Below are 14,614 nucleotides of genomic sequence, written 5' to 3'. Positions count from 1 at the left end.
TAAAATCTAAAATGTCATAAAAAGCCAAATTACTATAATGTTATGTACATATGGAAAGTTACACCTACCACCTGGCTTCAGCAAGAATTCATTCCATTCCCTGAAAAACTCAATGGAGAAGATCTGGTCTAACATCAGCCTTATGTGCTGTATTGGAACTAATTAAAAGACTACCCAGCTTTCATTACTGAAAGGTACCTGGACACCTATTAAGTTTTGCAGATTTCTACAGCCCCCAAGTTCCAATTACAGCTTTTTTCCCTCTGTAGACTATGAGTGTAGCAAGAAATAAGTGGCTGAAAATTTGAAAAACTGGTATTCTCATCAATGCCAATATCCATCCCTGAATTTGAACCCCCCTGCAGGACTTCCTACTGAAAGCTCCCAATGTTCCTTTATGCCAGGTACTTTTTTACTTTTCATTTACTTTTTATACATTTTTTACTTCTCTAAAATGCTCAGTTCTTCACAGCAAAGCACCAGCAGCAAACCACTGACTTCAGACTGGATATCCAAGCACTTAGATTACCACTTGGTTCTCATCTCTTCAAATAATAAGTGTTAAAAATCAGCTATGTCCTGTAACTTCATGTTCTAAAGGATTCATACACACTTCTTAGGTAAAACATTCTCAATATGCTCCATAAACAATAGAAAAGCCAACTCAGAGATGGTTTTTGCAGTGATACAAACAGTTAATCTGTGTTCCTGTTAAGAACATGGTCTGTCAGTCATAAAAGTTCTGCTCAACTTTGAGAGTCAGTAGGGAGCTAGCACAGAGTTCTGTCATCAAGTTGCAGCCCTCAGGCCTTCTGAACTTGGAACTACAGGAGTGGGAAGAATCTTGCTGGAAAAAACAGAAATGTCCTTTCTTTCCCAGCTATTGGTTTAAAAGAAATTTTACTAAAAGATGCAACAACCCCAATGGGGAAAGCTAGAAGTTCAAGTTCTGCTGTACAAAGTTAAAAGCAGTATCATTCTTTCTTAAATGTAAGCACTGGTATCCAGAGAAAGGACAGGAGGCAACAGGCACAGATTCAGATACAGAAAATTCCATAAATTTGATAATGATGATAATTTAATTTGAAATTTATGAATACAGATTTGTTTATTATATAAAAAATAATATTAGAAGAACTGGACCATATGATCCTTGAGGTCACTTCCAACCTGACATTCTATGATTCTGTGACTGGGATGGCTCCACAGAGAACCTGTAGATTCTTCATCTTTGGAAACAACCAAAACCTGGCCAGACATGACCCCAAAAAACCTGCTCTAAGTGATCCTGCTCTGCTTAAGGGGCTGGATTAGATGATCTCCAGAGGTGCTTTCCAGCATCCATAACTCTGTTACCCCAGTGCAGGAATCCAAAAGGCACATTCACAATGCTAAAACACTGCATTGGGTTTGTATTTTTTCAATAACTCAAGGTGTTTGCTTCGCAGGGCAAAGAATTTCCTTCTTTCTTTGCTCCTACAGCCCATATAGAAAGGCTATAATTTTTAGCCAGTCTCAGGTCCCCAAAAAACTAGAAAGGCAGTAATTTTCTGAAAAGAAAATAAAGGGAATAGTCTTTAAATGGCAACTCAAGCTTCAGGAAAGCAAAAAGTTTGCATTTGCAACCTTCAGAACAAGCATCCTTCTAAACAAGGAAATTGAGCACAGGAGTGAAAAGGTTGGACCTTGGAGCAATATTTAGTTAGGTCAAGCTGTCCTGTGCCACAGCCTGCATGTCAGTCATATTTCTGTTCAAATTTCAAAGGCTTCTGTTGGAAGAAATTATGATGTTATTGAAAGGGCATTAAGGTGGCTTTGACAAGCCTGGACATGCTGGATTCACACAGACAGCTCCATGTTGGTACATGCTCTGTTCTGCTATTAAAGGTACACAGAATTCTTTGATGAAAGCAGTTATTTTTACCTTATGGCACACCCTGAAATAGAGTACTGATAATCAGTGTAAGATTAGTCAATGTGATTTAAACTTTTTCTTGGTGCCTAATAGCATGGATTGAATTACAGAAAATATTATCCAGTCTGACTGAAACTATGGTCCTAATGCAACAGCACTAGCAACATTCTGATGAAGTTAAATTTCTATTCTAGGCAGTGCACTGCAACTAAGCCAGCGAGGCTGGTAGTTACTTAGACACCATTTCATCTTCCCACCTTCTCTGGTTTTCAATCAGCAACCTCTGACACTCACATTTCCAGCCTCTCACAGAGATTTGTTAGTGCTACAAACAAAAGAAGGAACATATAGTGGCAAAAATTGTCATTACCACTATTTTCCCACAGAAAAAAATCCTTCTGTCCTCTTTGTATCTCCAGAAAAAAAGCAAATCTAGAAGATGAACCCCATTTCAGAGCAACACTGGTGAGATAGAGACCATATGAGAAGGGAACCACCTGGGAATAATGGGCACTGCCACAGCTCTGAGATTCGGTTCCTAAGGGCAAGAAGTGACAGCCTTCAGGTATTTCACAACTCTTGTTATATATTACTCTACGACCTTCCTTTTTATAGGCTGACTTTTGCTATCTAGATAATTAAAGATAGCAAAGCTGGCTCTGCAGTCCACAGAGTTAGCAGTTTATTACCTCGATACCAGCAACAAAGCAAAGCTGGAGAGAAAAAAAACTGGAGAGAAAAAAAAAAAAAAAAAAGCAAAAAAAAGAAATGTCATCACTTTCTCAAGGAATAAAATGCTGCCCTTGGACTTGAGTTCAGCCACCCCACACAGAAACATCCAGTGCCCTGCCCATCAGGTCTCCTGCTCCTGCTGGAGGAGAATCACAGCATGGATCACCTGGAAAACCTCATGGCTCATCTTCCAGCCAGGCAAGGATGTCCTGGGGCTCAAGGACATCTCAAAGGCACTAGGTACTTATGCTTAGGCAAATTTAATGGAGTCCAAAGTTTGTGTTTCTTTCTAGGTTGGCTGATAAATCCCTTTATGGGATACTCAGCTACACTGCACAACATAGGCAAGGAAAAGGACTTCTTCAGTCCTTCTCCAAAAGTTATTTTCAAAATGCCCCTGTTCTCACTTTCCAGAAAGTCACATTAACCCCATCATCTCTGCTTGAATAGGACCACCTGCAAACCTTCTTTCTTCATGCACCATTATTGTGAAACAAGGGGAATGTGAAAGAGCAAGGAACATATAAGAATTTTAAAGTCAAAGTACAACAGTCATGTTGCTAACACCAAAATGTTGCTAAGAAACAAAGTACAATCAAATGCTTCAACTTTTAAAACATGTCAGATGGACTACAAGCAGAGATGTGAACTAGAACCAACACCACAGACCCTTCTTTGCCCATGTAATTAGTAAATTTTTAGCAGTGCCATGATCCAGTCACAGAAATACAACAGCTGCCCTATGATGGTAACCAAAGGCCAAATGCCTTCACACATGGTTTTCACAACCCAATTCTGCAGAAATCAGTCACAAAACCCCCTCGTGGAGTACACATGGGACCCAGAACAATTCACAACCCAGTAATTAGTGGATGCTCCCTCTCCTGTTTATCTCTTTTTACAAGAGCAGCTGCTGTTATTTTGAAATTCAAGAGAAATGGATGAAATGTTATGGGTTTTCTTATTCTGAATAAGACTAAGTAAATCGATAGCCATTTCTGGCTTGTTTGGATTTTTAATTTTTGTATTTATCAATAATTTAAATTACCTGTCTTTCTGCAAAAATTACAAAAACCATCACAATGGATTGTCACACAGAGAAAGGAGACATGAAGCAGGAATTACATCAACTTTTCATCTAAAGGAAGACTTGACATGAAGGAAAAAAAATTATATCCTGGCTTTCTTAATGCATTCAAAAGAATCTCAAGATTGTGTTGACACCTTATGGAAATGCTCTCCTTTATCATACAGGTAAATGTAGGATAAATTTTTAAACTAATTGAGTTTTCCAAGAAATCAAAGATTTACAACCACCAAACCGTCTGATCACCCCTAGCTTGTAGCTTGTACAAGATAATCAGCATCTCACACCAATGCAAAGGTCATGGTGTGTTCTTGCATAAATAAATTAAATTAACAAAATACAGACATTGGGGAAAACACTTCACATTATGTCTGGTAACAAAATCTCTTATCCTGCTTTCAAAGTACCTGTGGAACTCAGGAACAGATTCTGATAATCTGATTTTATGTTGAAAAGCAACAAACTTCACAAGACTTCTGTTGAAATAACAGAATATTACACTCATGGTGTATGGCCCCATTCAAGGAAAATAAAAACTTAAAATTTTATCTCTCTTGTAGTTTAAAAGGAGGAACTGTCAGGTTTGTGTCATGACCTAATAAATATTGAGGATGGTTGAATACAAGAGTTTTCATGAAGGCAAGTAGAGTGTTTATTTAAGAACACGTGTATATGGTTTAGAAATTTAAGTAATACTTTATAAGGTTACAAAATTCTCCTTAGTTGTTTAAACCTAATTTAAAATTAATGAAAAATATATGTTAAAATTTCCAGAGAAATACATTAATCTAATCACGTATTAATCTAGATATTGAAAGAAATAAGAAAGACACCTCTTTCAGGGAGAAGCATCTGTAGAAATGTTATTGACATGATTTAAACTATGTATTTAGCTTTCTTCACAGCATTAATAACTATCACTTTTGAGTCATCAGCTACTAGACAGATACTAAAATGCAGGGATAGCTGAACAAGCTTGATTAAAACAGTTGAAGTAGCAGTAGTGTAGCTGCAGCTGCAGAGAGACTTCACAGAATAAATGAATTGCAGCAACCAAACACTTTCACCATACTCTTACTTCACTTGTGCAGAAGTGCAGAAATCCCAAGCATCTCCACAAAACACAAATTTCTTCTCTTTAAGTGCCTTAAGATGTAAAGAGTAAGTGGGTAGCTGTAGTTTACCAAAACACAGGATATATACAGTGATTTCTGATTTAAAACAAGTGTATTCTTAAAAGCTCCCCGAGCTCTTACCTTTACAAACATGTAAATCTCACAATCTTGCTTAGAGTTGTCAGTTTCTCCCAAGTTATTGTTGAGGGGAAATCTGAGGGACATGGAAGAGTTGGAAGAAGTTATCGGGGTCTGTCGGGACAGGAAGCCTGGAGAACCACGCATGTTGCTGGGAAATACAATATCATCTATGTGCTTATCTTCTAGAGTTGGGTTCCCCAGATCCATCTCCTGGGTGTATTCTTCAGCACCATGGTGAGATGAAGAACCATCCTCCCTGTCAGCCCCATGCTGGGAAGCTGCAGAATTACTACAGCTGTCTTCTGAGCCCTCCTGACTGCCATCCATGCTCTCTGGGATGGTATTGAGGGAATAAGGAGGTGGATCTTCATGGACATTGTTATAAAAGTTATCTCCTTTTTCTTCCTCAGAATCTGGCATCTCATAGAGAGTGGTGTTGGCAGCATTTTGATAACTGGGTAAGGCCTGATCTTCCATCTTGCTGGCTGGTGAGTTTTATTTGCCTTCTGGTGTCTTAGAAGACTTAGCAGTTCAAGCAAGATGTTGGCAGACCAATGCTCTTGAGGAGGCAGCAGCCTGTGGTGTTCTTTCTGAGTGCTCTGCTACACATGGCAGATCTCCAACAATCATTTACCCAGAGCTTTAAATCAACAACTACACTTCCATTGGAATAAAAGATAGGGCTGTCTCACTTTAACCCCTTTGTCAATCTGACTCCTGACAGCTGTATTTCAGGAGCTGTAACCACTTTTTGTCCTTCCAGATGCAGCCTGGCCAAGTGTACTGAAAAACAGCTGAAGCACCTATCTATACATTTTCTGCATCTGGATTATTTATATTACTACCAGAACTCTTAAAATCCAAATATATTTAACCTTTTGGGTTTCGGCCAAAAGGAAAAATAAAGGTGTTTTTTCTCCTAACCTGTCCTTGCAACCTCCTGAGAGGTAACTGCCACAGCCAGGTTAGATGTCTAAAAGAAAACACAAAAGAGAAGTAACAGGGGAAGACTCCGAGTTTCATGTGGTAGAGTTGCACATGTTACCTGTCTGAGATTTATGATTGCAGTTTTATGCCTTTATTCTTAGACTGAACATTTTATACTACTAATAAAGTATCAAAAGCAAACCAATACTTCAGTTTATCAAACTAGGACTTGGGTTCTAAGGCTCCTAGAAAAGTCCTGAGGTGCAAAAATCATTGTCACAATCATGTTTAATCATTGTAACAGTGAGGAAAAACACTACAGCAGAATTTCAATTCCCTCCATGGAAGCAGCAATGCACTGCAAAGATGCAGCTGAGTGTCAGAGATCAGTCAGACCTCTCAGCTCAAGAGAACATTTCTGCCCTCATACAACTAAATGACTTCAAGGTTTTGTAACCTATATCAAAGCCTAATTTCAGCTATTACTACCCACAAATTCCTGCCTGGCACAAGTGATCCATCAGCAAACAGAACGAAGCCCACGACCTCTTTATATTTTCTGTCTGTGATTCAGCCACAGTTCCCTACGTGGAAATCCTAAACAAGAGGCTCTGGAAGATGTGCTGTCTGATCTGAATTGCAGACTTCTAGCACTCAAGACCAGCTCTTAGGCTAACAATAACACTGATTTAAAATAATAAATTTAAATTACTAAAGCTCAAGAAACTTCCCCAGGGAAGTTGTGGTTTAACATCCCTGAAGTGTTCAAGGCCAGGTTGGATGGTACCTGGAGCAACCTGGGCTGGTGGGAGGTGTCCCTGCCCATGCCAGGGGGTTGGAACTGGATGATCTTTAAGGTCCCTTCCAACCCAAACCATGCAGTGATTCTATGGAACTTGGGAAACTTGGAACTTCTCATTGGGAAAACCAATGAGACAACTTGAAATTTTTATTACTTTAATCTTTTTATTAGTATTAAACTGCTGGCAACATAAAATTCCGTCCTTAGTCACTCTGCTGGCAAATAACTTGAGGAAGAAAGGAAAACACCCACACATTCATGACAAGGAGCAAAGTTCAGTTGCACAGTATTCAGTCAAATGATTGGGTTTTTTCTTCCATGAAGACATTAGCAGGATGCAGCAGCACCTGCTGGAGGGTTTAAAAAATCACAGGTAAAATAAAGAATGAGAGCAGAGCATATGAGTATTATTTAAAAATAAATAAATTACAGTTGATGTGGATTTAATTAATCAGAAATAATGACTTACCCAGGTTCTTCTTTCATCTGCCACTCTCCAAGAGCTGAGAAAAGTTCCATTCTGCTCCAAGATTCAGACTTCACTCTTGTGACAGCGATAAAGCCACAGAGTAAACTTTATAGCTCTTAAGAATTTATCCCAGTGAAAATCAGGTTCATCTCAAATCCCATTCTAAGAACACATGGCTGGTTTAAAACCCTTCTATTTCCTCTTCAGGGAAGACAGAAATAACTCTTGGGCCATGATTCAGAAGTTATGTGTTAAAACTGAGGTGCCCACATTGTTACCTGGGAACCGGTGTTCTGGACTGCTCCTCTGTCTCCTGTGATGCTCCCTCCCTATTCCCCAACTAAAAATGCTCTGCTCCAGCAAAGGAATAGGGCATGGCAGCTGTTGGCAGATATGTCCCATGAAATGGGTTTATTTCTGGCAGAGAAATGGGAGGAAAGAGGTTGTATGATGCAGGAGAGCAGAAAAAGCTCTCAGCACCACTGTGTGCTCCCTGTTCCGTTGCCATTGCCCAGTTCCAGAGCCACCAAAATGGAAGATCAGAAAAAGAGAGCCCAGAGATTTCATGCATCGCCCAAATTCCTCAGCTCACAAATCTAGAAGGTGTTAAATTAATGTGGTAGTTAGTAACAGCAACACCCTGCTAGTTCTGTAATTCAAATTGTGTCACTCACCATTGTACGTGGCATCTGCACCCAGGAGCCATCTGGTAACACTGGTTACTTGCTTTGCAGGTTTACAAACCTTAAGCACCAAAATTCATATATGGGCAAAGAAGGTGAGCAAAACAACTAATTTTCAAGGTTTATTTTTTACTTCATGACTCAATTTCCACTTACACTCTAACCTTCTTCTTTTTAAATGAAAACATACAATTAACAGGACTGGAACTCTCACTATACATCAGACACAAGTTACAGCCCACCAGCTCTCAAGTCTCATTTTTTGTGGCTTTGTTTATATTAAGTTTAGCTGTTTGATGTTCAGCATTTTGATTAAACTAATCATCCTTCCCACAGCTGAATGGACAGCAATAGGCATCTCAGAGTATGGAATCAAAGAGGTGGAAAGAATCATGTCAGAAGGAGATTAAGTATATTCTGCAGAGGGTCTTTATTAGGACTGCAATACTCAGTCATCCAAGCTCCTTAAAACAGGTGTTGGTTTAGAGAGGAAGTTTGGAACTCATCCACAATTAGAAGCCTACAAATAGATACCTAAACTCATGCTAGGAACTTAAATAATTGCCTGGTTCACTCTACAGAGTTACACAGAGCAGCAGCTCAAACACACACAGACAGTTATTGGTATTTAAGTTGTTTACTTGGACCAAGCTTGATTTTATGTGATGGACAGCAAATAAATTAGAGGACCCTGACAGAACTGAATGTTAAAGTCAGCCCACTGAAGCTACTACTGAATGTTTATCTGTTCACCCTGTAGCCCTAAAAGAAAATAAGCACCTCCAGCCTTTATTTAAAATGTCAAGGAGAAGACCAGCTTCTAAAAAAATTCCTGCATTGCCAGAGTCAGTTCACCCTCACCTCCAGAGAAAAAGGGTGGAAAGAAAGAAGAGTAACAAGAATGTCAGGCAGATAGGTAGCATACATCATAGCTTTGAGGTTAATAATTAAAGGCGAAAATCTCTGTATTACATTATTTAATTCAGATTCTCAATACAACAAGATATTTACCCATGTATCCCTCTAGCAAAGCAAATAAGTTTCATGTCTCCCAGGCACTGCACAGAGCTGGAAACTTCAATTCATCCATCAAGGCCATAAGGATCTTCAGCAGTTAAAAGCCCTGTCTAGAAATAGCAACCTGTTTCTATTAGAATTTCTCAGGAGGTCATTTCCACTTGGTTATTGCTGTGATTTGAGTACTGCAATTACAATAGTCCTTCAGGCACTTGCACAATTCAAGCAAAGAGCCTGTAAATCTTTTCTTCATAACCTAAACAAATGGAGGTTCTTCAGTTGCTGCCTCTAAAGTATCTTTTTTCCAGCCATAAGAGAAGAAAGAAAATTGAATATTTAAAAAAGAGCACTCATAGTTCTTGGAAACAGCTGAACCTGAAACTGAAGGATTGTTTATTATACCAGCAGAAGCTGAGGAATCTTAGCAACTCCTGGGGTCAGGCCCTTCCTTTGGTATGAAGATGAAAACATTCACAGCCATTCAGGATGTTGGTTTTACAAAAATAATTTATTTTCTTTAAAGCTCAAATGTTTCCAAAGCTCTGCAACATGTAGTTCAAGCACATTATCAAAAATTACACTGTGGACTCTGGGAGAAAGACTGTTCATGGTTTATAGACATATTATAAAGGGAATTGCCATAAAATCACACCACTTTGGTTTCACTTCTGACTGCACTAAGCACCTGGATAAAATCAACTGCAAACAAACTTTTTTGTATCGTTTCTAGGCTCAGCTTTTACTGACATGGTTAGCAGCACCTCATCTCTTCACAGTTTATGAACAGTAATGCCTTTTTCACTGCCAATCTTGCACTAAAGGACACGAGGAAGAAATCTTTATCCTGCACCCAGGTCTTTTTTCAGATTTTTTACAGGAATGAGACTCAAGTTCCACCTGCCAGTTATTCCTACAGCCATTAACACTCACGGACCCACATAATAGGAACAGAGGGTGAAAAACAGCACTGCAGAAGTCTGAATGGCTGCAGGTCCCCACAATTTTTCAAAACGGGAACAAATTTGTTAAGGAGGAGGAAAAAGATTTCCATATGGCCCTGTCCTGCTCCAGCCTGTGGATGGTCACCTTTGGACACCCAAGATCACTGAAACCATGGTGCTGTGAAATGTTCCCTTAAGGAGGACAAGAAGTTACATAAATCTGCTGACAATTCTGTCCATATTGTATGTGTGCAGGTGGAATTAGTTCATCTTCTGAAACACACACTTCAGCTCAGTCCCAGATTAACTGCTGACATGTGCAGCTACAACAGCTTCTGCATTCTGCTTCATAGAATCATTAATGTTGGAAAAGACCTCTAAGATCATCAAGCTCAACCACTGACCCAACACCACCACCAAGTGAACCATGTCCTGAAGTGAGCACATTTTTTGAACAACCCCCGGGATGATGACACCACCACTTCCCTGGGTGCCTGTTCCAATGCTTCACCACTCTTTCAGTAAAAAAAGTTTTTTTAATATCAACCTGAACCTCCCCTGCTGTAACTTGTGGCCATTTCTTCTCTTATCACCAGTTACATAGGAGAAGAGACTGACTCCCACCTCACCACAATCTCCTTTCAGGTAGTTGTGGAGAGCAATAAGGTCTCTACTCAGCCTCCTCTTCTTCACACTAAAAAATCCCAATTCTCTCAGCCTTACAGACTTGTGCTCCTGACCCTTCACCAGCTTTTTTGCTCTTCTCTGGACATACTCCAGTACGTCAATCTTCTTGTAGAGAGAAGCCAAAAATCAAACACAGTACTCAAGGTGCAAGACATTGTTAAGAAAAAAAAATACACACAGAAAAAACAATTCAGAAGAGAGTGGTTTGATAGAAGACTTTGTTCACCACACTGTTTCACACAGAAGTCACCATCCAGATGTTCTGACCTGAATTCTGCAGCCCTGAGGGGATGGCTCATGAATTCAGGACCTCACTGTAATGATGGTTTCTCACCTTTACCCAGACTTTGCTTTGCTGCTGACATTACATGAAAGGCATATTTAAAGCCAACACATCAGTAAATTTGACTGCATAAGACAGACACTTCTCCACTGGGAACTAAAGAAATATAGAAATTAACTAGACAAATACAGATTTTTTTTTTTTTTTCATGGGATATTCATTGTTCATATTATCAACAGCTTTTAGTTGTTACAGGAAGTAGTAGTCAATGTCAACATTTGAAAACCTGCTCTACCTGCTGCAGGGCCTGAACAATCATCTCTGATTTGGCTGTTCCCAAGCCTTTTATTTGTGGTTCTCCAGCTCCTTTAATCAAACTTCACTTGGTTTGCTCTCCAACTCCATGGCTGGAAACTCCATTAGAATACCTGAAGCCAAGGAAATACTGACTTTTTATTTGACCAACTGCTCCAAGGAAAACATTTTTTGTTTGCCTTTAAAATCTCACGTCACTTCAACATCCTTGTTTACCTCTGAAACTAAGCACCCTTAGAAGGCCCAGCAACCCAACTTCAAAAAAAAAAAAATAATATCAAAAATAAAGCAGATACAGACACCACACTCCTCTGTATCACCTTTAGGGATTTCTCTCCATGGGCAGTTTGGGAAACCATGTGGTTAAGTGCCCGCTTTGTTTACAGCCTCCATATTCAACCTAAACTTCAGATTAACTGGGCACCAAAAGTTTTAATCTAACACATTTTAACACTGTTAGTCACCTAGCCCCTTGGTAAGTTTATGAAATGTCTTCCTATTTTTCTTCATCTCAACTAGATGAAAATCCATCAAAACACAGAAATTTATGGGATAAAAAAACTACTTGACAAAAATTATCGGAGATCTCTGTCACATGGATAATAATGAGAAAAAATGGAAATACAGAGGAGAATGTTTCTCTTTCAGTATGCAGTTATTTTAAGTAATGAAAATGACCTTTCTCTTAAGAAAGTACTTAAGACAAATATCTGAACTATCATTGTGCAACACCAAGTTTTCATCCAAATAAATCAGGAGCAGTTTCTCCTTCACAACACTGCCAGTAAAAGGATACAGTTTCCCATCTAGAATTTATTATATTATTTTTATATATTTATAGAATTTATTTATTATTATTATTTATTATACCTAGCAAAACACAGAGACTATTTAGAGGTTGCCTGCCCTTTACATCCTCTCATCTACTAAATTCCACTGATGCAAACAAATGCATTTAACAGTTTTAGAGCTGAAAATGCTCAGTTCTACCACAGCAGTAAATTTGTCCAGCTTGGCAGGATTTAGTAGGTCTTAGAACAATTGCAGTCTACACAGAAAACTGTGGGGTGAAATACAACACAGAGATTAAGGAACAGGAAACATCTTGGTAGTTCCCAATTTTACTTCTCTCAATGTAAGGATACCTGTAATTCCTTATTTCTTGGAGACATACACTGTAAACACAACCAAGAGCTGTATTAAATCCATGACACATGTTGACTAACCCAGTTCAAAGTCCAGAGTTGGTATGGTATGGTGCCTTTAGGATGTGTCAAGCTGGACACTTTGTATTAAGCTGGGAATAGGTTTCAAAGCACATCAGCAAGGGTAAATAAGAAATTACTCACAGCTTTTAGACCTGAGTAACTAAGCAAGTATGTTGCCAAACTTGGTTGGCAAAAGAGCCTTGGTGCTTAATACTGGGCTGCATCTCTGCATAAAGTTTGTAAGGCCTCAATCCTCATTTGATGAAACTGGCTAAAAGACTGCACCTGTTATATATCCCCTTGACCTCCAATTCACTCTGTGCAATAAATATTTTGAAGAAAATACAATGAAGGAATTCATACCAGACACTTCCCTCCTCCATGTCATCAGCTGTCATGTGCATATTCACAAAGCTGAATTAGTGTAACAAAAAAAACAAACAAAAAAAAAGACGTTGGCTTGAACTTGACATATAACTAGCTGCAAGAAGTGGTACCTCGTTCACCTGGAAATACCTTTTTTTCCTCTTTTGAAATCCTATGCTTTGCCACACCTGCAACATTCCATAAATCAAGGTGAATCAGAGGCAGGTCACTTTATTTGTACCACATCTTCAGAGCCACTCCACAGCTGGCAGGCACAGGTGACAAAGTCACACACGTGTGAAAATCACCAGAAAGAAGCAAGCTCAAATCTATGCCACATTCAGAATAAACACACTGGCAGGATACACTGAATAAAATTCAGATCCTCTACTTGTCAGTCATGAAGCTACAGACATCTTTTTTCTGAGTTTTTATTATAAATTTTATAATGGAGTGATGACTTCTGCTTCCTGCTATTAAAAGACACTTGATTGCTCTGTTTGCACTGTGCTGATTTCATTGTTATTCAGCAGGTTTTGCAGAACTACTAATCCCTTCTCATAACAAAAAGTAAAACCAAGGGAATGTAAACTATTTGCCTTAATATGTAAAGCAAGCTTACACCAGGACCTAAAAAAGACCCATGATACCACACATTGCATTCCTAAAAGCAGCACTGGCATTCAGGGCACTGACATTCAACAGCACACACCATTTCCTGCATGTATTCTAAGTTACAGGGTAAACCAATGCTGGCACATCAGAGCACAAAAATGTCATACTCAGGAAAAAACAAGAACCCCCTCAAATCCCCTCTCATCAGCTCCCCATAGCCCTCCCTCAGCTCCCCTCAGGTCCCCTCCATCTCTGCTCCTCTCAGCCCCCTGGCTGCTCTTCTTCACCTCCCCTCATCTCTCCTCTGGCTCTGCTCCCCTCAGTCATGGAATCACAGATCCAGGGAATGGTAGGGGTTGGAAGGGACCTCTGGAGATCACCCACTCCAACCCCTCTGTCAAAGTAGGATTACCCAGGACAGGTGGCACAGAAATGAGTCCAGACAGATTTTAAAAGTCTCTAGAGAAGGAGAATCCACAATCTCTCTGGAGACCCATTCCAGTGCTGTCACCCTTATATTAAAAAAGTTTTTCCTCGTATTGAGATGGAATTTCTTTTGTTCCAGTTTATATTCGTCACTCCTTGTCCTATCACAGGGCATCACTGAAAAGAGACTGACCCCTTCTTATTGACACCTGCCCTTCAGGGCATTAATAAGATTAAACATTAATTATTTATTAATATTAATATTAATATTAATAAAATATAAACATTAATAAGATCCCCCCTCAGTCTTCTTTTCTCCATACTAAACAGCCCCAGAACTCTCAGCCTTTCCTCATAAAACAGATATTTCAGTCCCCTGACCATCCTCCTAGCCCTCCATTTGCGATATCCCTGTCCCTCTTCAACTGGGGAGCCCAGAACTGGACACAAAACTCCAGATGTGGTCTCACTAGGACAGAACAGAGGGGGAAGAGAACTGCCCTTGACCTGCTGAACCCCAGGATACCATTGGCATTCTTGGCCACAAGAGCACATTGCTGCCCCATGAATCACTCACTGCCCAAGCTCCTTCCCCATGGAACTGCTTTCCAGCAGGGCACCCCGAACCCATACTGGCCCATGGTTATTCCTCCTCTGGTGCTGGACTCTACACTTACTCTTGTTGAACCTAATGTGGTAAGAGGAGAAGAGAGAGAAAAGAGAAGAAGAAAAGAAGAAAGAAAAGAGAAGAAGAAAAGAAGAAAAGAAGAGAAGAAGAGGAGGAGAAAAGGATGAGAAGTGGAGGAGAAAAGGATGAGAAGTGGAGGAGAAAAGGATGAGAAGTGGAGGAGAAAAAGAAGAGAGGAGAGGAGAGAGGAGAGGAGA

The 14,614-nt window shown here is 39.6% G+C and overlaps 1 protein-coding gene and 1 long non-coding RNA gene across 2 annotated transcripts in view; both read right to left on the bottom strand.

Moving 5' to 3' along the window:
* The window catches only part of CLIC5 (chloride intracellular channel 5), a 78,331-nt gene extending 72,751 nt beyond the window's left edge, over positions 1-5,580 (bottom strand). The window contains exon 1 of the mRNA XM_071742138.1: positions 4,991-5,580. Coding sequence (XP_071598239.1) covers positions 4,991-5,467 — 477 coding nt within the window. The 5' untranslated portion in view covers positions 5,468-5,580. The remainder of the gene's footprint in view (positions 1-4,990) is intronic.
* Positions 5,581-6,863: 1,283 nt separating this feature from the next.
* On the bottom strand, positions 6,864-8,075 carry LOC139795577 (uncharacterized). The gene is made up of 2 exons (XR_011725581.1): positions 7,189-8,075; positions 6,864-7,069 (listed from the first exon to the last, which is right to left on the bottom strand). It is a non-coding gene; the product is annotated as an uncharacterized lncRNA (long non-coding RNA).
* Positions 8,076-14,614: the final 6,539 nt, after the last annotated feature.

The sequence above is a fragment of the Heliangelus exortis genome, chromosome 3 (assembly GCF_036169615.1).
Source record: "Heliangelus exortis chromosome 3, bHelExo1.hap1, whole genome shotgun sequence".
Lineage (NCBI taxonomy): Eukaryota > Metazoa > Chordata > Aves > Apodiformes > Trochilidae > Heliangelus > Heliangelus exortis.
The sequence above is the reverse complement of the archived record's forward strand: the minus strand, read 5'-3'. Positions and strand labels throughout refer to the sequence as shown.